Source organism: Lytechinus variegatus, chromosome 14 (assembly GCF_018143015.1).
Source record: "Lytechinus variegatus isolate NC3 chromosome 14, Lvar_3.0, whole genome shotgun sequence".
NCBI classification, from domain to species: domain Eukaryota; kingdom Metazoa; phylum Echinodermata; class Echinoidea; order Temnopleuroida; family Toxopneustidae; genus Lytechinus; species Lytechinus variegatus.
Window position 1 is genome coordinate 11,669,442 of NC_054753.1, and position 27,098 is coordinate 11,696,539.

Here is a 27,098-nt window from a genome sequence, read left to right on the forward strand (position 1 = left end):
TTCATCTTTCTTGTAAGAAACAAGTAAGTGATCGTTGGAGGCACTGCAGTTGGAAAGTCAGCAATCACAAAACGAATGGAAGAATTCCTGTAAGACCAACTAATGACATAGCTAGCTATCAGATGAGCATTCTCCAGAGTTTTAGGTATAGAAGTCCATGGTACGAAGGCCTACATGGATGCTCCTTTCATCTTACTCAGTCAATGCGGGTAAAAGGTGCAGGACTCATCAGGTCTTGATAGTCAGGTGCAGAGGCCTATCAATGTCTTGCAATTCATGCAGAGTATAAAGGTGCAGGACGCTGACCTTAAGTACTACGACTTGAGGTAACTCCAATTGAATGGATAATGGTTGAAATAAACAGACACATATTTCTACCTATAGGAGAAACACATCATTAAAGTATTCTACAATGACTAATTTTGGTCATGTACTTGAATTAGTCATGTTACATTTGTTTATATTTTTAAATATGAAGCGGGATAGAATTAAATTCAAAGTATAATCTAAATTTAGATAAAGTAGTAGTAGTATGCTTTTTCTGTGACTAGTTACAAGAGATGGATCTACCTGTTAAATATCTACTTTGGTGAAGCCGTGGATATGATAGTTAATCACCTACAATGTAATGATAAAAATAATAGTTCTTGTATAGCGCATAACACATAATGAATAACGTCTCTACACGTATTCGCTTCCTAAGGACTTGGATATTATTACCCTGGCTGTAGCTCGAGGAGCTTTTACGCGCTTGGGATTTCAAGGAATAAATTCCTACCAGGTACCCATTCACCTCACCTGGGTTGAGTAAAGCATAATGTGGATAATTTCTTGCTGAAGGAAACTACGCCATGGCTGGGATTTGAACCCAAGACCCTCTGTTTCAAAGTCTGGAGACTAATCTACTGGGCAATAATGCTCCATGTATCTTGTTTACATAAGACAAAATAAAAGGAACAAAACAGACAAATTCATGAAAATCCAATAATTGTCACAAACTGGATGTAAGAAATAGTGAAGAAACTTATTAGTTAGGATCAGTGTTGGATGAAAAGTGAAGTGACAGAAGAAAAACGATTGTCGCATTTGGCTACCCATATGTACATGTAAGCCCCAGATCCAATGAAAATGGATCTGAAATTTAAAACGGAAAAACATTCAAAAAGCTGATTTCTTTTTTCCTGCTCCAAATTCATATACCATGAAAGCTGTATCATAGAGACCATTCAGTGGAGAATAAGTGGTCTCTATGCACAGGTGGTCTTTCTGGAAAGGTTTTTTTTCAATCATGGTGATATTTATCCAACTGAGGAATGTCATAATTGTGGTCTATATGGACAGGCGGTCCTCAAATATATCATCATTTCCTATTTGATAAGTACATGTACTATTAAATAGCATTAACCAATAATGTTGAAATATGACAATGAAACAAATACAAGCACATAGAGTGTAGTACTTAAGAACTGTAAACCAGAAGGAGTGGAAAGCTTGAGTAGTAGGGACATGTCGGATGAGAGGCTTGAGTAGAAGGCTGATTGATTTGGAGAGGTGAGAGAGGCTTGAGTAGATTAGAGAAGGCTGGATAAACTCAGCAAATGAGTTGCAGAGCAGGAGCGGAAGAGAAGACTTGACGCTTCGGGTACGTTGTCTGTCCGTCTTCTTCTCGCCTTTCCATTTCACTTCTAACTCTATCCACTTTAATCTCAGTCCTTTCCAGGACTTTAGACATTGACATGGAATACTGTAGAACCACTTTCGTGATTGTTCATACCACCTTGCAAACCTTCAAACATTATCTAAATACAATCACACTTCCCCCAAAAGGTAAATTTCGCATAAGAGATTTGATATCCATATATCTATAAAAAAAATCGGGTTCAAAAGGGAATAAGTGACAGAAGCAGAACAGACCCCCCCCAAAAAAAAAAATCTATTAAAAAAAAAAGAAGACAATTCAATAGCAAATTGGACATTCTAGCATCATTTTCATCACTGAACCTAACTGTGTAATCAAAGACTACTTCTAATACTTTAAAATTGGTGTGATAATACTATTATCATGATGGCCCATTAACACATAGCTATGGACAACACTACCTCCTGAAATATTAGATGAAAATTAAAGGTATGAATAAAAACAGCTTATTAGATGATTGTCAAGAAGTATCCTCTTTTTGTTTGCATAGTCATGGACGAGAATTAAGACTAATTAAAAAGGTAGAAAAAGAATTCATAATTAAAATTTTTTACACAATATATTATTAAAAATAGAAAAATCTTTCTTCCATCTGGGAAGTGGAATCTATTTAAGTACATATGTCAACATATTACATACTTATACTATATCAGTATAAGATCACGCCAGATGCAATTATCAAAGATTTACCCCAAACTATCGTCAACTACTGGATTAGTTGTTCTGTGATGAAGTTCTTCTTGTTTCTCTTCCAAGAATTCCTCTGTTAGATTGTGCCTGGTGATGATTCCCAAGATCTGAGAATGGAATAACAAAATCCAAATAGAAATGAGAGATGGGCAACTTAGTCAAAGCAAGAGTAAGAGCTATCATAAGTTATGAAAACTTATCATTAACATGTTCATCACCATCACTACCACGAACTCCATATCATCGACCTTCACCATCACTACTACCAAAATAAACACCAAGCATCATCACTATCAACAATACAAGCATCCTCAATATCATCCCCATAATCATAACAAATATGTCCTCCTCTTCCATATACATCAATCACTACCAAAATCATCATCAGCATCACCATCATTATCACCATCACCATCAACACCACCATCATCATCATCATTTTCATCATCATCACCATCATTATCATCATCATCATCATCATCATCACTTCTTTCATCATCATCATCATCATCATCATCATTACTTCTTTCATCATCATCATCATCACTTCTTTCATCATCATCATCATCACCATCACCACCATCATCATCATCATTTTCATCACCATCATCATCATCATCATTTCTTTCATCATCATAATCATCATTTTCATCATCATCACTATCATTATAATAATCATCATCATCATTGTCACTTCTTTCATCATCTTACCTCTCCAAAACTATTGACAACGGGTAGATGTCTGAGTCCCATGGTACGAAATAGATTGAAGACCTTTGGTGCTGGTGTGTCCGGATAGACAGTGTAGGGGCATGGTGTCATGTACTTGCTCACATCCTGAATCATGTAAGGACAGGATGATTTACAGATAATCTCTACAAAGGTTCCTCTGATTATAATGATGTAAGGGACACATACCTTTCTAATGATCATTAAAAAAAATTACACCTGTTTTGGTAGTCTTTCACTTAGGAGGCTTCAAGCTTTGACCCCTGAATTTCTATTTCTATGCTATTGTTCATATGTAAATTTACATTATACCTGTTTATAGCACAATGACCAATGAAAGAGAAACTGGTGCTATATTAGAAGAAATACTAACTACTACTATTACTACTACTACTACTACTACTACTACTACTACTACTACTACTACTACTACAACAACTACTACTATTACTTACTACTACTACTACTACTAACTACTACTACTACTTACTACTTACTTCTTACTACAACTACTACTACTACTACTACTACTTCTACTACTACTACTACTTACTACTTACTACTACTTACAACTCCAACAACAACAACAACTACTAGTACTATTACTACTATTACTACTATTACTACTACTACTACTACTACTACTACTACTACTACTACTACTACTACTACTACTACTACTACTACTACTACTTACTACTACTTACTACTACTTACTACTACTACTACTTACTACTACTACTACTACTACTACTACTACTACTACTTACTACTACTACTACTACTACTACTACTACTTACTACTACTACTACTACTACTACTACTACTACTTACTACTATTACTACTACTACTACTACTACTTACTACTACTACTACTACTACTACTACTACTACTACTACTACTACTACTACTACTTACTTCTTACGACTACTTACTACTATTTCTACTACTACTACTACTTCTACTACTGCTGCTGCTGCTGCTGCTGCTGCTGCTGCTGCTGCTGCTGCTGCTGCTGCTGCTGCTGCTGCTACTACTGCTACTACTACTACTACTACTAGTACTACTACTTCTACTATAGGAAATAAGTAGCGTACATATCCACCTTGTTGGGTACTCAAGGTGCTCCTATATTTTTTCATTCTATATAAGAATTATTTTTCTCTGAAAAAGTGCTTCTGTGTCGAACTTACCACTATCATATTAGCATTGACGTTAGAAATGTCAATGTCGTAGATGTCAAGATATCTTGGATACCTGGCCACCATATCTTCATATGTAACATCAGGCTGAGTTGAACTCTGTGATTGATAAAAATATCACAGATCAGGTTGAATGGACATAAAATGAAGACGACAACATTCTTGTTCCCTTTTTAGTGTTTCCTTATTTCCTTGCTCTTTTTCTTTTGTTCAAATTCAATGTTTCCCTTTCCCATTCTCTATCCTTCTTTTATCTTTCTAAATGTTTCTCTTTCTTTCCTTTTCTCTCTTTCTTCCTGTATTTTGACTTCTCCCATTCTTCCCGTTTTCTTTTTTTTCACCTCTTCCTTCCTTAATAATCTTCCTCCACAAATCTTGCTTTTCTTCACTTCTATATAGAAATTTCTCTCTTCTTTCTCTATCTCAATTTCACATTTATTTTGTTTCTTCACTTACTTATTCTTAGCTCAGATTCTTTCACTCCATGTGTTTACTTTTTTACTTTTCACCACTCTTTCTTTCCTCGATATATCCCTTCTCATATTCAAAAGTGCCATTGATTACCAGGAATGACTGGTTTTTTGCAACAGGAATTGACCATTCATTGAAAATTGCAACTTATTTACCTGCTGCAAATTAATATTATCACACATGTAGGTATTTGCAAACAATTGCTACATAATTTTCTTGCGACAACCAGGGATGAAGTCATGCCCGGGGGAACCGAGGCATGATGCTGTTGGAGAAACTCCCTCCTCTGGACACACAGGACTCGACCCGGGGCCAACAAGACCACTGCTGGCCAGGGCCTCGTCTTACAAAGAGTCACGAATCACAACCAGCGACGTCAACATCTATTATGCATGTTTGATCAAAATATTTTCTAACTATGATGTATATTCATGCATTCATTATTTTCTTGAAAATTCACTGTGTTTCTCTCTGTGTTTACATAGGACTTAATGCAAATTTCCTGTAGAAAAAATTATGACACTGATGGATTTCCATAGAGTTACAACTGATTGGATCGATCGTAACTCTTTGTAAGACGGGGCCCTGGATACCACCCAAGGCAACCCCTCTGATCATATACTCACAGAGACATTTTCAGGATAGCATGCCCCATGTTGCAGCAGGGTCACCAAGTGATCCCTGAGGAGGAGCCCGTGGAAGGTCAAAGGTCGATATTCGTCCTGGAAAACTTGTTCACTCTCACAGTCAGGTTCAGCCGTAGCCTCTTCAGTGGATGGATTTGATGGTGAGCTGGATGGTGGATGAAGAATAATTAAAGGAGAAAGGAAATGCAAACATACAATTTGTGATTTTTTTTTTGTCTTTGAAGTTGATTTGTAATCATTATCATGTTGGTAACTAGAATTTATGTGTGAATGAAGGCACTGTAAACAAAGTGTTCAAGCCACTGCACATCTTAAGATTTGTCTGCGATCCAGTTTTGGAATAAAACATGTTAGAATTTTATGCTACTATTGAAGGAATATCTTACTGTGTAATGTTCTAAATCAGCGTGCGAACACCTACATTCAAATCTGTGACAAGGCTATCATCCTTGTTGGAACAAAAGCGAATTTAATATCTAGTCGTAATGACGTCATAGTAAATAGTACGATTGACTATGATTTCACACTAATTTGGCCTTTACTCCAAAATAAAGGTTTGCAATACTCCAAAATTGTTATATTAGTATTCTTTCATTTAATTTGAACTTCAAATAAAAAGATATTTTTCATTCACATTTTCAGAAAATGAGTATAGCGGGATGGAAAATAGAGATTTGTTTGTTTGGGTAAAGAAGTTCGTTCGCCTTCTTCCATTGTTTACATTCCTTAAAGGTGTTGATTTCGTTTGCTAGTTTTTCTGGGCCAGGCTAGCGATTGGAATGTGGAAGTGAAAGAGGGCAAACTGACTGGGTTGCTAGGCGTTCAGGGCTAATAGAAGTCCATTGGAACTTCAGTTATTTTACTACTTTGCTTCTTATTCATGTTCTTCGGCTCGCTTGCATTCTTCAGTGATTAGAGAGGGAGAGCGAGAATGTGAACAGGTGTGGAAGCAAGGAGTGAATTCCTTGGTGGAAGTGAGCTGTGAGTGGGAGTGGCTGAAGTGACAAGAGTCGCAAAAGAGGATTAATTGACCGAGAGAGCAGTTGGGGAGTGGTTAAGAGAGTTACGTAAGTTGGAAGAATAATGGAAAGCCGAAGAACTTGAATTTGGAATCGGGGTACACAATAATTAAGTTCCGTTTTATATACTTACATTATAGGCGGATTAATTTCGCACATTACACCAAAGGTGATAGGGTCGACTTGGAAAGGCTTTTTCGCCACGCGGTGTTTGACCAAAAAGGGGATAAAAAGGGAGTGATTAGTTGCCAAGGGGCAGTTTTTCGTTCCCGATTTGTTTTGCCGCCGTAGGCCATGTCGGTTTGATTTTTGTCTGTCGTCGGTCGTCCAGCCCAGAGATGCGACATTTATTATTATCCAGCATGTAATTTGACTTTGATTTAGAATAAAACCTGATACACAACTTAACTTCATCGAACTTGTCATTCTTTGACTCCCGTCTTTTTTTTGTACGTGGGCAGCGCAAGACGGTGGGCGGCCACCGGCCGTCTTGCAAAGCTGTGCCGCTACAAAATTGGTAGTACGGATGGGGTCGACCGTCATCTTCAGCATGTTCGGGGAACGTTTTAGTCCTTCAGTCTGGTTTTACGCATAAACACAATGTTTATCGGACATTGAGATAAATTCAACAAGGAGAGCTTCACTTCATGTCACCGGTTCCGGCTTATTTTTTGTTCGAGGATGTGAATTGATATTATTTTAACTTTAACGTTGGAGAGAGAAATTCAGCTGCAGGGGTTGGATTGAGCCCCCACATCGCCCGGGTTTTCGACGTTGGGACCTTACATGTGCCGTTGAGCTCAGGAGAAAGAACCCTTCGTCCTGGGACTCACGCGTGGCTGCATTGTAGCGAGGAGTCGAGGGACCTGTGAAAACCACTGCAAATAGACCTGACGAGGTAGCATAGCTGGTTTCCACTAAAACCCTCCGGATTAGTTGGTACCGACGAAGTCTGGTGATTTCACATTACACTGCGGTGAGAGGAGTCGTTTAACTGCGCGAGAATCGTCTTGGAAGGGGCTGTAAAGGAACTCAGCAGGGCGATTGCTTTTCCTTTGGTCGTCTCATGAGGATGGATTGAGGTTAGGTACTGAAGGCCGCAGGCGCTAGTCCGGCTCGGGGAGTTGGACGCTATCGAGGAGCTCCGAGACATCGTTCTTCCAACCAACGCTTCGACACGGCCCTTCATCTTCGTTATCGACGTGGTGTGGTAGACCCTGTCTTCGATATCTTCGACGGTGGAAGCTGGCACTGTCGTTTGGAAGCCGATAGCCTTGGCGAGTGAAGCAGCAGGAGTCGCTGGTATGTAGTGAAGCCCTTGTTAAGATTTTTCCAGAACAGTCATTCACATTTAATGTAGACTCTCATATTACAAACTATAAGATATGCTTGATATGTATCTGAAAAGATATGAACTCGTTATCTTCTCAACATGACGATGTGTTAAGATATGTGTGTAGCTATGCAGTTTGTTATTATGTCTGTTTTGCATTAGTGTGCATTGGGATCTGAAGGGGATAGCACAAATAAATTCTGCAAATACACCACTAGACAGAATAATAGTAAAAATCTAGATTTTGATAGTGTTCTTTGGCAACACGTGAAAATACATCTTCAGAAAATCTATATAGAATTTGCAGTCTTTTGTGCTTACCTTTATGTCAGACCCCCAATGTTTATTGTGATCTGGACTTACACATTTCACAATTTTAACTAAATGCCTTTTTTCCTAGGTTCTGCGTCTGGTTCGATTGGTTACCTTTCTCTCCCAGAGTTAGATAGTAGACTATTTTATAAGTGTGTTATAACTGAAGGTTTATCGTAGTTGAGGTTGCATCTCCTTTCAGTAGTATTCACATATACATAGTAAAATTATGGCTGAAAAGTTTGTTGAAGATTTAGTAACCGGTTTAACCGGAGCATTACAAGGGTGTAGGTTTACCCCTAGTGGTTGAAGTACCAAACTTGAGAGATTTTCTGGACAAGGTGGCATTTCCCTTACCGAATGGTTAGAAGAGATAGATCTTTATTGTGAACAATACCAAATCTCTGAAACTCAAAAAGTGCGGCATAATCAGAGCAAATTTGGAAGGTAAAAAAGTTGTTTTTCGGGGAAATAAGATACTAAAAGTATTATTGAACTATTTCAAAAACATTTTGGAAAGAAACAAACTGTGCAATCTTTGCAGCAAACCTTTTATGAAATCCAATCGAAGTCTGGTGTTTCTGACCAGGAAAATTTGTTAGGGACCACTTTTTTAAATTTGTTTCCTTCCTTTTCGCCTGAACGACTCATTCAAATGCAGAAAATTGACCCAGAACTGAGATTTGTGTGGGAACGGTGGAGTGCGCACTGGAAACCGGGGGATGAATTTCCCGCACATTTTTCAGAACCGGATAGTTTGAAACAATGGTTATATCAATGGTCTAATTTTACTGTTAAAGATGGAATATTAGGAAGGAAGGTTCTTGATCCTTTATTTGGTAATATATTTCAAATTTTACTCCCACAGTGTTTGCGTAAGAGTATTTTAGTTGGATGTCATGATGAATGGGGACATCAAGGTAGAAATAAAACTCAACAATTAAGCTAGGTCAAGAGTTTATTGGCCTGGCATGGCTCGTGATATAAAATTTTATGTTAAAAGATGTATTAAATGTGCTAAGGCAAAGGAGATGCAGCCTCGGGTAAGAACCCCAATGAGACATCTAATGGCATTTAGTCCATTGGAAATTATTGCTATTGATTTTGTTAAGTTAGATCCTGGTAAGGGAGGATTTGAGGATGTACTTGTTATTACAGATGTATATACGAAATTAGCTCAGGCAATCCCTTGTAGAAATCAACACGCCTCAACAGTAGCTAAAGCTCTACAAGAGCACTGGTTCACAAAGTATGGAATTCCAAATAGAATTCATAGTGATCAGGGACGTAATTTTGAGGGTCAGGTGATAAAAGAATTATGTAGGCTTTATGGTATACGTAAGACTCGTACAACACCATATCATCCTGAGGGTAATGCTCAGGCTGAAAGATTCAATAGGACTTTATTTGGCCTAATCAAATCGCTGTATCAGCGTGATAGACGTAGATGGCCTGAATTATTGCCTCATCTTGTCTACATGTATAATACCACCCCCCACGAAACTACGAGGGTCAGCCCTTTTGCTCTTATGTTTGGTAGGAAAGAGCGTATTCCTTTAGATCATTTGTTGGGTGTGTCTGATGTAGAATGGGAACAAGACTTTGTTAAAGAACAAGCCGAGTTGGGTGAGAGGGCTCAAAAAATTGCCAAAGAAAGAACTGACAAGTTAGCAGCCCGGAATAAGGCCCGAGCTGATGCAAATATCTCTGCAAGTCCCCTCCCCTGGGCATAGGATCTCTTGTTTACTTAAAGAAGTGTGCTTTTAGTAAAAGACACAAGTTGGAGAATGTTTATTTTGATGAATTATATGTTGTTGATTGGATAAATCTTACTGAGGATATTTATCGTATCCGACCTATTAATGGAGGTAATCCAAAGATAGTGAATCGTAGGCTAGTAAGGAAAGTACCTTCTGAATCAGATGTGGTTGACCAAAATATGGAAGATTTTGGGTTATGAGAGAAGGAAAATCATTGCTAGCTACAAGGATTCTAGAAAAGATTTTGAGGATGAATATGTTTTAGTACCAGAAAGAGTAACTACAGAAACAGTAGGGGAGAGTACTGGTCTAACCAGAGTACGGATGGGGGCGTACCAGAGGCAGAACAAGTGTCGTCCAGATGAGATCTTAAAGACAAAATAAAGGCATTCATTCTAATCCATACAACTTACCTAAGTCTGTATTGGAAAAATAAAGTAATAAGTAAACAATTAAAAATTTACCTTGGGTCTCTGGGCTGGACTCCGCCTTCAATTATTTATGACTGACAGTTTTATTATTTGGACATAGCTTTGTGAAACGATTAGTAGGGAGTGGGGTAAGGAGCATGTATTTGGAAATTGGTGGTAAATAACAAATATTGAGAAGTTTTGGAGAAGGTGACTCAACTTTGAAAGAATGCTACATAATACAAATACATAGGGATATGTTCTGGGTTTGGGAGCACCGTTCCCTGCCGGATGCACCCCATAACAGAAAGGGGGAAGGAGCTATACCTACGTAGAATAGTAAGTTTTTGTCAGACACATTTTTGGATTTAATTAGTTTTTTATTATTGTGGGATAAATGATGTACATCAGTGATTATGGGTTATATGTATGATTGCTTGGTTCTATTGATTGACTGGCCCAGTTTGGTTTGCCGACATGGATCATTTAATATATTTTGTGATATTAATTAATCTGTAAATATGTAATTATATTTGTCCTTATAGGAAAACCACATATCAGACGGCAGGATGGTGTCAAACGGAACTGGAGGAGGCATGGGATATCCACCTCTGATGGTAGTTTTGACATCATCCCAAAGTCTTGGTAAATGGTAGAAAACAGTAATGTTTGGGTTATTTTTTGTCCATGTAAAAGGACGTGTAAAATCTGAACAAATGAAAGAAGGGATTTTTTTAACAATTGTTATCTTTTTAATGTGGAGGTTTACCCTAGAGGTGCACTATGTCATCTGTTTGGAAGCAAAGGATGAATTGTACAAAAAAAAAACACTGTAAAGTAATGATTCTGAAAGTATAACACATAAAATAATAGTAACTTTCAGAATAACCGTCATTATTTGTAAGCATAGCAGAGCGAGGTCTAACATGTGCATGCATGCTGTCCAATATCAAAATATTTACTGTTTACTGTTTATGATACATGTTCATGGTTGATAATGCCTGAAGTTGATTGTTCATGGTTTACAATTACAACCCATCCATTGATTAATGTTCAATTGATTAATAAACACTTTTACTAGGGCATTATACAAGTATGCTGATGCAAAATATTTTTTAGTATCATTTTGGACATGAAACATGCACTTGTTAACTAAGGTTATTTATAGTTTTTTTTAAGATGACCAGATTTACTGCTGTTGGTTTTTCATTTTGTAAGGTGGATACAGATACGGATATGGATAATTTTACTTTTCACATGTATCATTGCTATTATTACTACTGTACATGTATGTTTATGTACCTGTAGTATTTTGACGTAACTAGTTGTGCATAAGAGGTATAATGAAGGTTTAATAGATGTTTAGAGGTTGAATTTGTAACTTAACCTTTTAATCCATTTTTTTCAGGGGTCTGGAGTGTTCATCTTTGAAGGGGTGATGTCATCGATGAAGCAGCAGGAAGCTTGGGTCATCCACTTCCCAATGCCTATACGTTGACATTCCCCTGATGGAAGCTCTCCAAATCCTATTTTTAATTGAAGAAGGTACAGGTACAATGTATATACATGCAATCTACCAAAAAAGGGAAGATTTTGAAAAAACAATATTTGGCATAAATATAGAACGATGTTGAAATGTTTATATTGTTTATGACAAATTGTAAGTGTCATGGATGGACGACCGTCAGTATCAAATCTTTTTTTCCTTATTTTTTGCGATCTTATGGAACAGATCGATTCAGTAGGGGAGAGTTATAGCGGGATGGAAAATAGAGATTTGTTTGTTTGGGTAAAGAAGTTCGTTCGCCTTCTTCCATTGTTTACATTCCTTAAAGGTGTTGATTTCGTTTGCTAGTTTTTCTGGGCCAGGCTAGCGATTGGAATGTGGAAGTGAAAGAGGGCAAACTGACTGGGTTGCTAGGCGTTCAGGGCTAATAGAAGTCCATTGGAACTTCAGTTATTTTACTACTTTGCTTCTTATTCATGTTCTTCGGCTCGCTTGCATTCTTCAGTGATTAGAGAGAGAGAGCGAGAATGTGAACAGGTGTGGAAGCAAGGAGTGAATTCCTTGGTGGAAGTGAGCTGTGAGTGGGAGTGGCTGAAGTGACAAGAGTCGCAAAAGAGGATTAATTGACCGAGAGAGCAGTTGGGGAGTGGTTAAGAGAGTTACGTAAGTTGGAAGAATAATGGAAAGCCGAAGAACTTGAATTTGGAATCGGGGTACACAATAATTAAGTTCCGTTTTATATACTTACATTATAGGCGGATTAATTTCGCACATTACACCAAAGGTGATAGGGTCGACTTGGAAAGGCTTTTTCGCCACGCGGTGTTTGACCAAAAAGGGGATAAAAAGGGAGTGATTAGTTGCCAAGGGGCAGTTTTTCGTTCCCGATTTGTTTTGCCGCCGTAGGCCATGTCGGTTTAATTTTTGTCTGTCGTCGGTCGTCCAGCCCAGAGATGCGACATTTATTATTATCCAGCATGTAATTTGACTTTGATTTAGAATAAAACCTGATACACAACTTAACTTCATCGAACTTGTCATTCTTTGACTCCCGTCTTTTTTTTGTACGTGGGCAGCGCAAGACGGTGGGCGGCCACCGGCCGTCTTGCAAAGCTGTGCCGCTACATGAGCAAAATGCGATTTGTTCCCGAATCGGATGATGAACCAGTCGTGAGGTGTGCGGTGGCTTTTTATACCAATAACAATGTGCAGTTTCATTTTATTCATCTGGGTTTTAAGAGAGATTATATTATTATGGTGAGTCAGTTAACTTCAAATTTCAGGATTAAATAAAAAAAATAAAGAGTAATATACATGCACACAAGTACTAAAAAGTGTGAATAACAACAGCATTTTTTATTTAGCTCACCTGGGTGAGGCATACGTTGATTCTGAGTGAAAGCGTCGTCTACCAGTTGTTGCAGATAGTTCGTTGACCTGGTTGACATCATTCAGGAGAACGGACCGACCCCGGAGCTTCCTCTCTCCGGCCCTCGTCAAAGTGGCATTCTATGAAGAAGAGTACAAATCAATAACAGCAATAACAACAACAATAATGATAAAGTTAATTTTCTACACTGGTGTAACTAATTGTAAGTGCAATTAGGGTCCATATAATTTGATATTCTGTTTTATATAAATGCTAGTTTTCCCTATTTTATTAGTAGTAAAGTATTTTATCAATAATAAATGTAAAGTCCTAATGGTTTCCTCTGTACAATTTTGATAGTTTTAACTTTACTCATGATTTCTTATGAATCGAATCTAGTTTAATTTATGCCTTGTTATACCGAAGTAAGAACTTAGTATTTTTTTATATATATATTTTTTTTTCATGTAAAGTATTTACAGGGTCATTTTCGTGATGCACTTTGGATGATTGTATTCAAAGTTAAGTGCACTGCGAGAGTGACCCCTTAATTTTAATTCCTATGTTAATACTTTATATTGCTTTTTGTCTTGTAATTGTTTTAATCTGTAATTCATGTTCATTTCAGTTTTTACTGTGAGACATGTTTTTAATAAAATCCATTTATCTATCTATCTAATAATATTGATAATAATACTACTAAATTAGAATAAATAAAAAAAAATTATAATAACTAGATTTATAGTGCCCTTTTTGCTTGAGGATACAAACGACAAACATTATTCCCTCAGGTTTAGCTTGAGCTACAACTTTTGCAGCAGGGTTCAATGCATTAATGGAATCAATCTTGCCAGGTACCCATTCACTTCTCCTGGGTCGAGTGCAGCACAATGTAGATACATTTCTTACTGAAGGAAACATGCCATGGCTAGGACTCAAGCCCGCAACGATGTGTTGGGAAAGAGAAGAGTCGGAACCACAAGACCCTGACAAGCCCACAATACCAAACCAAATACCAAATATAACTGAACATTTTGTTGGTTTTCTCTAAATGGGATTACAAGCAATATCAAAATAACATATATATATATGGATGCTTATATCAGTGATTTAAAATGCACTATTTTCATACACAGCCAATGACCTTCATTAGCTCATGCGCAAGTTGTAATTACAAAATGGCTTGTGATAAGACATTCACCATGTGCTATCACACTTGGACCTCTGTTTCCTTTTAGAAAATGGAATACCTTAAACATCATGTTCCTACTCGTCACTGCATCAGCCGACCTCTTGACCTTTTGCCTAGGCGTTGTTTCCGTGACGACAGGAAAGGCATGATGGGTAGTGGTTCGCAGGATGTTGACCAGCGAGTGGACTCTGGTGTGGGGGTAGATGTAGACCAAGTCTGGCTCCATGACGTCGTGGGCACAGAGTCTGAAGAGGAATGGTTATGATAAAATGGATTGAAGTTTATAAGTTATACCGAGGTTTTTTACCTGACTGCTAAGAAAGCACGAATGCCTGTGAGCAACCAACCAGGGGACCAACGGCTTAAGGTCCTCTCCGAGGGACCTGGTGATGATGATAAATGCCTTACCAAAGGGCACTAGCGCACCACTTGGGAATCGAACCTGGGTCACCGGAATCCGAATTCCCCGCTCTACCTACTGAGCTCCATGTATCACGCCTTCACAACTTTTGAAATATGCTATGTTGGAAGATGCATAATCTGACAGCCGCTTTACTCTTATTTGAACACATTATTGATCTAGTATTCCGTTTTATGCTAGTGAACAGCAAGAAAATGCAGTTTTTACTAAGTTGGTCTACAAGTAGTTGGCCTACTTCTCAGAAAGTCTGATACTACATGGGCTAAGCCCTTGTGGTCTATTTATCAATTTGGTCAAATTGCCACTTGAGAGAGAAAAAAATTCCCAAACTGATACCTTTCAATTTTCCTGTTAGCTTCCCATTCTAGGAGTGGCACCCCTCGTAGCTTGATGTGTATGTCGTAGAGACCTTCGTTGAAGAGATCACCAGACCACTTGGCAACCTGATAAGCAAGAAAATTGAAAGGATAATTAATATTATTGCCCTACCATGGTCAAATGAAGCGAGCAACAACAGCAGCAATATCCTGTTAAGCTAGGTTGACACCTTTGCCTATTGTGCTATGCATTGTTGCACTATAAGTAATGTACTTATGCCCAGCAAAAATTACCTGTAATTCACATTTAAGTCAATCCTATATATTCCTGAATATACATATAAGATTCTGGGGCAAATTTACCCTTGCTGTCCATAATGAAAAGGTGCACGGTCACGATCAAGGTGTATTATATTATTACCCTGGTCAATGGATTCATTTCAATCAAGCACGAAAAGTGCACAATTTCCACTCCCTGGGGAGCATTCCTTGCATTCATTGCAGCCACATTACGGCGCTGGCGAAATCAAACATACAATATCTTTCGCATCTTACCGAGTACCCATTTATCACCTGGGTCGAGAGTGGCAAAGTGTGGATTAATGCCTTGCCAAAGGACGCTAGACCATGGTGGGATTCAAACACACGGCCCTCTGTTTACAAGGCGAGAGGAGAGTCAGAACCACTACACCAAGGCTCTTCCACAAGAGCAAAATTTACCTGCAATTCACATTCAAATCAATCCTATATATTCCAGAATATATACATACAAGAATCTATGGCAAATTTACTCTTGCCGTCCATAATGCACAGTTGCACAGTCAGGGTCAAGGTGACGTCATTATATAAATTAGGATTCAATGCATTGCACTTAGTAAATGCAATTGCAATATGCAAAGTGCTTACTGGCTAAATGTGCTTTCCTGCTTCTGATCTTACACATATTTTAGGGATTTTCCTTTCTGCTTTCATTATTATTTCTTATTTTCATAGATAAAATTAAGAAAAGAAGAATCATTAATGTTTGCATTTGCGCAACACGATTAGTGGATATTCTTTTTCATGTAATGGTGTGACATTTTGCATTCGTTGAAAGAGACACTATTCATACGCCTCATTGAATATCATTCTTTCAGCTTATGCAAAATCTTGCACCGTCTTAGTCATGCCTATTCGCTATATGTATAACAACTTAAATGTAAGGTTCATATCTTGCGGGTCCAATATTTTTTCTGACTTATTTAACAGATCAAGTATGCAATCTTATACTGGGTCCTATCCAGATATTGCACCTCCAATATCAAACTTCCTTACTCAACCTTAACATTCCATATTATTTAATGGGAAGTTCACCCTGAAGAAAACTTTGTTGTAAAAATAGCAGAAAAAATAGTAAAAAATATTGAAGGTTTGAGGAAAATCCTTTAAAGAGTAAGAAAGTTATTAGAGTTCAAAGTTTTGGATTTGTGACGTCATAAACGCAGAGCTGCCAAGTTGTATTTTGCATTTTCAGTATTCTTATCCCCCAAAATCAGTATTTTGACCAAAAAATCCGTATTTTTACCATGAGATAAATATGCATGCATAATGGCAAAGTTCGATCACTTCTTACATTATTTTGCGCCCCACACCGTCGCACACCGAAAGCTTCAGTCTAGATTTTGGTTGTTCCGCTGAAATGCGTTGGCTCACTCACCAATACATAGACTGAAGAATTTGGAGGCCCGTACGTACAGACATCGTATTAGCAGTAACGTTAGATCTAACATTCGACAGAAACCTGGTTTTCCGATCGTTTTTTGCACATAAAATCATAGAATGTCACATTATGAAAAAGAAATTGCATCCATATTTACGGAAAAATGTAAGAAATTCAGAAATATCGTACCTTAGACCGAAGTTACGGCTACTTCGTTTCAAATTATGATCAGAAACATCGTCATCTTCGATCCTTCCGTCGGTCAACGTAAGTTGCCATCTTGGATGACGTCATCATCCTTATAGACATATTTACCAGTCGCAAAATATCGCGATTTGAGCCGCTGCTTTGCGCTTGTAAACTACGTGCGTGCGCTCGGAACTTGTCACCCGCATTGATTCGCCAGGATATCGAAAATTCTAATCGGAAAGCCTTGATGAAAGCATAACTCATTGAACGTAGAGGGCAGCAACACACGGAATACCTTTTCTTCTCTAATTTGTTTTTCCCGTATTTTATCATGAAAAAGCGTACTGCCGTATTTTAAATTGATTTCCGTACGAAATATGGAAAAATCGTACTACTTGGCAGCTCTGTAAACGAGCAGCTGCCCATGTGCTATGTAATATAAAATGCATGAATTTTAAATTTTGTATGGTTCCTGATGACTTAATTTTGTTTTCTATTCATGATCGGGTGTGAAATGATTTGTCTATTGATATACAAAAGGTACAGTAAAAAACATTTTTGATTTTCTGAGAAAATGACATTTCATTGATTTTTACCATTCGCTATGTAGGAATGCTGCTCGCATATGATGTCACAAATCAAATAATTGAAATTCTAATAACTTTTTAATTATTTGATGAATTTTTCTCAAACCTTCTGCAATATTTCTTATTATTTTTTCTGCTATTTTTACAATAAACATTTTGTCAGGGTGAACTTCCCCTTTAAAGAACTTGACAATAACGTCTCTTACCATGAGGGTGACCATGATCGGCAAGCCATAGCTGATCTCGTTGGTAGATTCAATCAAGATAACAGTAAGGCTGATCGTCATACGGACTACGCCCCCAAGGAAAGCAGCAGCGCCTACCAGTGCAAAGGTTCCAGAGTAGATCCGTGTGTAGGAGAGGTAACTGTGCAGGGTAAAAAAAAAAAGCTGATTTACCCGACAATTAGAAATGATACTTACATTTACATAACGCTTCATACTTTGCGTTTCCAAGCACTTTAAATCGCAATTGTTATTATCCCACTCATAGAATCCATCATTGTTCCACACATATAGTGTACTACCTCCACTCCTTGAGGAGTATCTGGCCAGGCAATCGGTTTTATCGGTGCACACAATATGCTAATCACATCGACATTCACATCCTACCAGTTACCCATTTAACACTGTGGGTGGAGAGAGACCCAGACCGGACCCAAAAATGAAATTGACAAATTATATACCAATCGAAAGCTTATAAGCTACTAAATACAGCATTGTGAGCTTTATTCATTTTCACCCTTCCCAGCTGAGTATTTTGCTTAAGAATATTCCAATTATCGGGCTTCGAACCCGGCTTAGAAAATAGGCTTTATTGTGCTTTTCAAATGCCTCAAGACCGTGACGTCATGTTGTGTAAGAAGCGTCGCGCTTCCATAGGTTTGTACACAGAAAAACTGGGTTATTTTTTTGCTTTCCAGATTACGCATTTCATTTTCTTCACTTCCATCAAAGAGTGATATCACATATATTTTTCCTACATGCTTAAATTATGAAATCTACAGTTTTGAACTAGTTTTTGCCATATTTTATTTCCTGCTTATTTGGCGTAGATTTCAAATCTATCTGCATTCAGATTATGTATAACAACTTTTCCTGACATAGCAATTTAGGCCCAATAAGAGCCAAACAAAGAAGTCACAAAAAAGGCAGTGAATAGTTGTAGGTTTCCATCAATTTCAACAGTGAATAATTGTGAGTGCCATTTTCATCTGAAAACGGAAAAAAATTGGATTCATAATATAGAAATGGAAGAAAATACCCAATGCTTTTGTACACAAACCTATGGAATCGCAACCCTCCAGACACAACATGACGTCATCCTTTCCAGGCGACGTGGGGTGCTCAATCGAAGCGTACTTTGGAGGAGCAGTTTCTTTGATTTTTATCTAATATTTCTTAAAAATGGAAGGAGATGTATAGAATATCTTTGGTATATTTGTATTGTATGAATCATTGCCTTTCTTTTAATATATGATTGTTTTTACACCGGTCAGGGTCTTTAACACTGTGGGTGGAGAGAGACACCACAGTGAACATTTTTTCATATATAGACCCAATATTCAAATGTGATATTCATCTCTAAATACGAGTCAGTCTCGTACTTCCCCATATGTGCTTTGTGCATTGGGGGTTGTAACCCCTCTCTCAAACGATGAGGGAGGGGGGAAGGGGTGGGTTACCTGAAAAATGCTTTATTTTATGTGATCTACTTTGGAAATCTACATCTCTTTTTACTTTAGGTATTTGGAAATGAAATTTTAGAAACTGCTGGGCTCCGTAACACAAAGGTTTGCGATGAATTGCAAATATGAAAGAGCCGCACTGATTGGCTCCCAGTCAGTATTTCCACAGAGTGCGCATGCAACGATGATCTTGATTGGTCATTGGTTAAAATCTGTACTCAAAAGATGATTAAAGGGAATTTGAAAATGGGTGCATGGTGTCTAGTAAGACAAAAATACTGTTTGCTGGATACCTTTTCAAAGCATTTCCTATGAAGCGACCATAGGCAGCTCCACACAGCAACGAGGGTACAAAGAGACCGCTGGGTACAGCCGACCCATAGGTCCAACACGACAGAAAGAAGAAATACATGAAGAAGAGACCGAGAGATTGAAGGCTGAATGTACCTGATAGAAGGAAACAAGAAAAGACTCTGTAGACTCTATAGTATCAGTTTTGATTTATCCAATCTGATCTAATAGTCATCTGATATGGCACTTTTTCCTTTCAGTGTACGGCCTACACACTACTTGTTTGCGCCACTAATACAATACAAAACCTCAGAATGATTCATTGTTAACAAAATTGTAAAAAATTAAACATCTGTTTATAGATATTTAAAACTGAACATTAAATTAAATGTGTTAACTAGTGGAACGGCTCTGGCAGTCTCGCCTGTATTACGTGATTCAATAGAGCAAGTGCTGTCTTTGAAAACAGCTATTAATTATTATCCACAAAAATACCTTTCATATCATAAATTATGATGTGACCTTAAATGACCATTGACCTTGATCATGAGATCAAAGTCTTGTGCAAGACGATCAGTGATACTTAATTACCCTTATATCCACATTTCAGGAACTATATCCGCAAACTTTCAAAGTCATGATGCCAATTCAACAAATACTCACAATATGGACAAAGTTCATTGATCTTAAATGACGTTTGACCTTAGTCATGCGACCTGAAACTCACAAAGGATATTCACTGATACTCAATTACCCTATGTTCAAGCTACATGAACTAGATCTGCAAACTTTAAAAGTTATGAAGACATTTTTAGAAACTTAACCTTGATAAAGATTTCAATGTAGACGCTGCTGTCGGAAAAGTGGTGCCCAAGTCTCGCTCTGCAATAATGGTTTATTAATATTACCTTCCTGATGAAAGAGTTGTTTGATGGCTTGTTCTTGTGGATTAAAGAACAGAGTAGCCATGTCATTGTAGTAACCGTCAGGACAGAAATAGGTCCTCACTGAGGAGCTGATCTCAGCAGGAGATGTGGAATTCTAATTTGGGGGGGGGGGGAAGACAAGGATATCAATAGTTTTATCCATAAAGACATATATTCGCAACACTTATAAAGAGCTACTACAATGTTTCTATACAGCACTGCATACTTTACCATACCTTTAGCACAGCTAAACCCTTATCAGTGCAATATCACAGGCATACGCTGAGATACATTTGTGAGTAGCTTGGGGGATGGGCAAGAGTCTCATGCCTAAAGTGTAAGACTTGATATGTCGATTACAACAAACGGTTGCAGACATTTCTCAATATTGATCAAGACATCAAATCTTGAAATCTACACGAGAGTCACACGACTCCATGGTACTTACTGTTGACGGAAGTTGTATACATTGTCCCATTGTCATGGCAGCAAGAAAGGCAACTAAAGTCGTGACCGTGGCAACTAGGATTGCCTCCAAAACCCTGTCGAAGGAAGAATAGGAAACAGAGGTAAATTTGCATCGAATAGAGCAAAAGTAACAGTAATTTACATACAAACTGCTTTACAAAATAGAAAGCCATACCTGTATTTTGAATTAGAGCAAATATATGGAAAACGCCAACAAGTAAGACAACTTTTGGCAAAAAAAAACATTACTTGCCATAACCAACCTACTCGAGTACAACCTGCTGACTCTTGATAATTCTATCGTTCAAATTTGACTCTCCCAACCCCCCCCCAAAAAAAAAAATGTGTGCCACCATATATAGTTTCCATACTTTTTTTTGTACAAATAATGTCCATAAAATCATTTTATAAAAAGAGGAAACATGTGCCTGAGCAACCCTTAATCTCCAAATAAAACAGACCCAGGAGCTTTATCATAGCATCCTTACCTTCCCACAAAATAACAACGACCGACTGATCAACTGACCCTATTGTCTCCCCAAATTACGGCAAACATACTATTTTTTTCAAGGGCCTATTCAAGAAATAAATAAAAATATTGTTGACTCACCTTGCCACTTTCCGTCTCATGACGGGATTCTGGAGGCGACAGACCGTGATGAACGTATTGATGGCATTGAAGAGCGCCCCCAATAGTCCACCAACAAAACCCATGGCAATGAAGATTAGCAAGTCGAATGCTGTCCATAAATTGCACTTCCCTGAACCACACTGAAAAATATAAATTGACACTTGCACATAATTAACTAGCTATTAACACATTAATTGAAAATATAAAGTGTTATCTCTACAGTGTGGGGCAGAAAAACATTACACCTTGAATATACCCAATAAACCCATATATTTTTTTCATTTCCTGAAGTAAAAAAGTATCTAGTCCAAAACAATTTGATACCAATTAATATGATATACATATTTATGCTTGGATGGTCAAAAGATTTTCTTTTTTTTTGTGTAAATCAATTAAGGGCTGCAGTGAATGAATAAAAATGTCCATGAAAATGATAACCATACAAGATTTGCAGTAAGGCATCATTGCAAAAACCTTTTTGCTGACACTGACATGAAAATTGATTCATATCAATAACCACTTTTTAGCATAAACTTTTATTGAAATTTAATTGAAAAGGTATTTTTGGAATAACTTTTGCTGCAACCAACATGAAATTATGACGTTATGGACATCTGGATTCATTCATCACATTTATAGCAGTAGTGACTTACTGTAACAAAAATTGAATTTCAGTTCATTGCAAAGAATACCAGCTGACTATCCAAGCGTAAAACATATACCACATAAAAATGGTATCAAACTATTTCAGGACATGTATATGGTATATTGCCAATTTGTCTACTGCCAACTCGTCCACTCACCACATGGTCTAGTTTCATTTAGTCTTAGGCCATTCCATCCATCAACATTTCGTCTAACAACCATTTGGTCCAATCATCACTACGTCTAATCACCATTTCATCAATTTAACATCAAGTCCAATTAGGTCCTTGAAAAAGCCAAAGAGATCCTGACCTATGAGAAACATGCTCTTCATAAATATAATTTGATGAGGTCAGGCAAACGTCTGAGATCCCTTCCCGGCAGAACCTCACGCTTAGTAAATTCTTTTGTTCCAGTTTCAATTCATGCATTTAATATCCATACTTGAAATTATGTTATCCCACTGCCTTTATCTTACTTTCTCTTATCTTTGCTTGTTGATTTGTATAATGTTTAATATAGGGGAAGGCGGGTAAGTTGTGACAACTTTTGAATTTTGCATTTTAGAATTGATATGACTAGTACTATTGTAGAAATAAGTACCCTGCCTTTAAATTTGATTCTTGGGAAATGTTTATCACATACATATAACTTTCTACCCCCACACTGAAAGTCAACGTGACCTTTGAAAAAACCGATGTCAAATGGCTCAACTTTCCCCATATATGGGGTAAGTTTTGCCACCATCTGGGGTAAGTTGAGCCACAAAAACTATGTACAAAATGTATGAGGGGAGAACCAGCATGTCAATTTTTCATTTGAAGTCTTTTCACTTACTAATTCTCTATAAATTCTAACATCTTCTAAAATTAAAAGAACTGTCATGTGAATTTGCTCCTTTCTGCCTGCACATCAGTGGCTTTTTAACGTTTTTAATTTGTTTTATTATACATCACCATAAGAATTAACATGGCTCAACTTGCCCCATGTTGATTTGGCTTAAATTTCCCCAGTCCGAACTTATTGCGATATTTTCACATCCACACATTTCTTATGCATTCATCATGTAAAAAATGAGAATCCATGCCTGGACTAACAATATTGTTCGTTTTCTATAATATATTTAAAGATGTGTGTGGGTAAAAAGTACTTATCTATTTCACACCCTCTTTTACTTTTTTGGCTGAAATTTGTATTTTTCCCTCTGAGAAAGTACTTTTTGTTCAAAGTTGGAAATAAAGTGGTTGGGTTAAGGGTTATGCAATGGGTCATCAATACATGACACCACCACAATGTCTGACTCATTCATTATTAGCCTGGGGGTGGTGGCTACACTTGCCCCTATGCTCAACTTACCCCGCCTTCCCCTATGAATCGTGTAATCTTCTGTATGTAATATCATGTAATATTCTAAATTATTTTGTGCGAACAAATTGAATTTCCATTTGTACTTGATTGCAATTGGACAATAAAAATATCTGAATCTGAATTAGACAAAATGGTATATGGACTAAATGCTTAATGGACCAACTGGTTATTAGACGGAATGGCATTAGACTATGAAAGTAGACCACATGGTGAGTGGATAGACGAACTGATGGTAGACCAAATGATAGTTGACGAGTTGGCAAATTGGACGAATTGGAAATAAACCTATATAACAGATTTGTATTCATGATGTGTGTACCCATTAAATTGGCAAGTTTTGAGGTGTACAGTTTTTTCAGACTATCGGTTCTCTTACCTTGAATAATCCAAAGTCAATTAGACCTGGTTGGCTTAGTCCTCCCCAATCTCCAAAGTTGATACCAGACATCAAGAAATTGAGAGCAAAAGTTGCACACATGGCACAGAAAAACTAGAAAAGAAAAGAACATCATCAATGAACACTCAAAGTACAGGAGATAGAAATGTTTCCATGAATTCAAACTTTGACAGGAAAGTAATAATCATTGTTATGAATAAATTTCATCCTCCTTATATAAACTGGGCATACTGAGAATAGTCTGCAACATTTTCTGTATAATCATCATTATTATTATTATGGTTATCATTGTTCTTACTGTTCATATTGTTATTATTATTATTAATATGATTATTATCATCATCATCATCACTATCCTCCTCCTTATCATCACCATCATCATCATCATCATCATCATCATCATCATCATCATCATCATCATCATCATCATCATCATCATCATCATCACCATCATTCTCATCACCTTATCATCACCATCATCTATTATTATTATAATTTATTATTTTTATCATTATCATGAACACACCAATTACTTGAACTCACAGTTCTCCATGTTAATGCTTGGTTCCAAAACGAAGACCCCTCTTCTAAGCTGAATAGTACACCGCCTATAGGAGATCCAAAGGCAGCTATGGTGCAAATAAAGACCGACAGGAATACAGAAGGTGATTTCAAGTCTGGTGTTGGAAGCACAATTTGGACTGCTTCCCCTAGCTCCAAAACCTATGCTGAGATTGTAAAACTGAGCCAGATCACATTGACACCTCAACAACTAGTGAGTGACTTTTCAGGACCATCTTCATTTTATGTTTGGTGTTATACTAGTGTAAAAATTGACCTAATGACACTAACACCAAAAGATCAACACTGAACTTGAAATTACCCAATAATTTAAATTTTTTGAATTACTAAACAATTTTTCTTTAATCCACTGTTTAAATAAAAGAATCTCCCTTGATGATAATAATATATTTCAATTCAGTTGACATAACAATGAAACTTGCTGATAAATAAAATGAAATGAAGTCCTCAAGGTGATTGGAACGAATGCAATAAAATAACGCCTAAAATGTTTACAAATAGAAATATATATCAAATGATTCTTGTTGAATATACCTCATTGCTGAGAAATTGACAGAACAAACATGGCATTAAAGATTAATACCAGTTGTGGAAACAATCTCAAAATGAGTTCAAACAAAATCCAATGAAATGATCACCAAAGTGTTTGTATGTATAAATAAAAAATACATGTATCTGCCAAATAGCTCTGGAAGAAAATGAGTAATAGCTGAGAAGTGAGAAAAACAAGCATGGAATTCCATCAAATGTTGGGTATTATTCAAAGCAATATTTATACTGTCCCACATATGCTTTTCTGTGTTAGTGATCATCAGAATTATCGATTTTGAGCAAAGATTTCATGATTTTACAAAGATAAGTTTACATTAATGTACCAGATCTAGTTTATGATAATTTTTTGACAACTAACCTTGATTGAAAAGACTTTCTCATGAAATAATTGCTTGCTGCAACTACTGTCTTTTCACCTGTAAGCAGAATTGCCTGGGCTTTTTAAAACATTAAAAACATAAACTTACCTGCCACTCCTGCTGCTGCTCCACCTGACACAAAATCTCTCTTATCTCTGTGAAAAAAACAAATGATTTCGTTTACCTCATTGCCCCCAAAAGTCCTCCAAATAATCAAAAAATTTACATCGGCTGTCTAGTTTACACTAGTGTCCAGTCCAGTTCTGAATCAAATTCAAGATTTTCCCAACAAATAAAATACTAAAAAAAATATAAAATATAGCTTATCAATGTTTGTATACACAGTTGGATGATTAATTTACAGTTTGATTGTGACACTGCTATAAAGCATACATTTGATCAGTGTCGGAAATTAAGTGAAATGGTTGATTAGTGAATTAGTTCAGAATTATGTTTATTGGTTCACTCACTCACTAACAATCCAAACGACTGTCCGTCCGTCTGTCTGTCTACATATATCTAGACATAAGCAATCGTTACAGCCCCCCCTCCGCCAAAAAAAAGGTTTATTTTTTTACCAAAAAATGAATTAATATCTTCAATGTTGAGGCTTACCTATCGGTTCTAAAATATGGGAAGTTAAAGTTGAGCTTGCGGAATGTGATGCTCTGGAATTGTGGGATACCTGCTCCGACGATAGCACCGCTGTGGATCATTGGCCCTTCTTTCCCAACAAATAATCCTAAAAAAGTGAAAATACTTTCGCGGTGAAACTTAATCTTTCATGGAAAGCATTATCTGGAAAAGACAAGACACCTGTCCAGCAAGTAAGCAAACAAATAGTCACTCCGCCTTTAATTTAATTTGTATCTCAAATTAAAAAATTGAGGGCAGCTCACAAAAAGCTGTATTTCAGAAATATGGCATGTTGGCAACTTCATACTGACTGAAAACAGTTGCGTAATTCCTGTAGAGAACTGTTTCTAGGTAAAAAAAAGGTTTTAGCAGCCCAGCGACAAAATACTACATTAATACTAAAATATCTCAGAAATATATTGTTGAAATACAGTTTATCTTTGTAAAAATATTGATGACAGGAAAAATATAGTTCTCCATTTAACAATGGTCTCCATTTAAAGTGACACAACATTTTTTTTTTGCTCCTGAGATAATTACTTTGGGTTTTACCTCGTCTAAGATATAGTGTGAGGGGTTTTATTTTGTCTAAGATAAAGTGTGAGGGGTGCGATAAGGTTTAATTTTTGATTTAAGTTAGGGTGTACTTGTGTTAAATCTAGGGTTGAAGTTGGCAATTCATTAGTGTATACTTGAAACAATTCAAGAAATCACAATTAAAACATATACATTGTACATACTACAGAATGACAAGTTCCTTTAAGCTCACCCCCTGCCACACTGAAGAGTACTCCAACAGCCTTGGAAACCAGGGTCTTGAGACGCACTACATGAGGCACTTTGACGCCGTTCAGGTAACATTTGATCTCTGGTATCCCGGATCCACCAGCAATGGGCTATAATAACAATAATGAGTTATGATAATTATCCGATTATACACTGCGCTTCGATAAAAACATTGGGACTGCATCGTTAAAGGGGTAACACAGTCTGAATGAAA

General features: G+C 37.1%; 1 protein-coding gene across 2 annotated transcripts in view; it reads right to left on the reverse strand.

The window, feature by feature from the left end:
- Positions 1-1,476: 1,476 nt before the first annotated feature.
- LOC121427355 (chloride transport protein 6-like) overlaps positions 1,477-27,098 on the reverse strand; it is a 36,755-nt gene continuing 11,133 nt past the window's right edge. For both annotated transcript variants that reach the window (XM_041623705.1, XM_041623706.1), the window contains 17 exons: positions 26,868-26,994; positions 26,078-26,204; positions 25,571-25,617; positions 24,513-24,598; positions 23,949-24,062; positions 21,539-21,699; positions 20,909-21,002; positions 20,443-20,575; positions 19,537-19,690; positions 17,763-17,922; positions 15,101-15,207; positions 14,402-14,588; positions 13,152-13,291; positions 5,421-5,586; positions 4,315-4,422; positions 3,101-3,226; positions 1,477-2,496 (listed from right to left, as the gene is read on the reverse strand). In XM_041623705.1, coding sequence (XP_041479639.1) covers positions 2,386-2,496; positions 3,101-3,226; positions 4,315-4,422; positions 5,421-5,586; positions 13,152-13,291; positions 14,402-14,588; positions 15,101-15,207; positions 17,763-17,922; positions 19,537-19,690; positions 20,443-20,575; positions 20,909-21,002; positions 21,539-21,699; positions 23,949-24,062; positions 24,513-24,598; positions 25,571-25,617; positions 26,078-26,204; positions 26,868-26,994 — 2,148 coding nt within the window. In that variant the 3' untranslated portion in view covers positions 1,477-2,385. The remainder of the gene's footprint in view (positions 2,497-3,100; positions 3,227-4,314; positions 4,423-5,420; positions 5,587-13,151; positions 13,292-14,401; positions 14,589-15,100; positions 15,208-17,762; positions 17,923-19,536; positions 19,691-20,442; positions 20,576-20,908; positions 21,003-21,538; positions 21,700-23,948; positions 24,063-24,512; positions 24,599-25,570; positions 25,618-26,077; positions 26,205-26,867; positions 26,995-27,098) is intronic.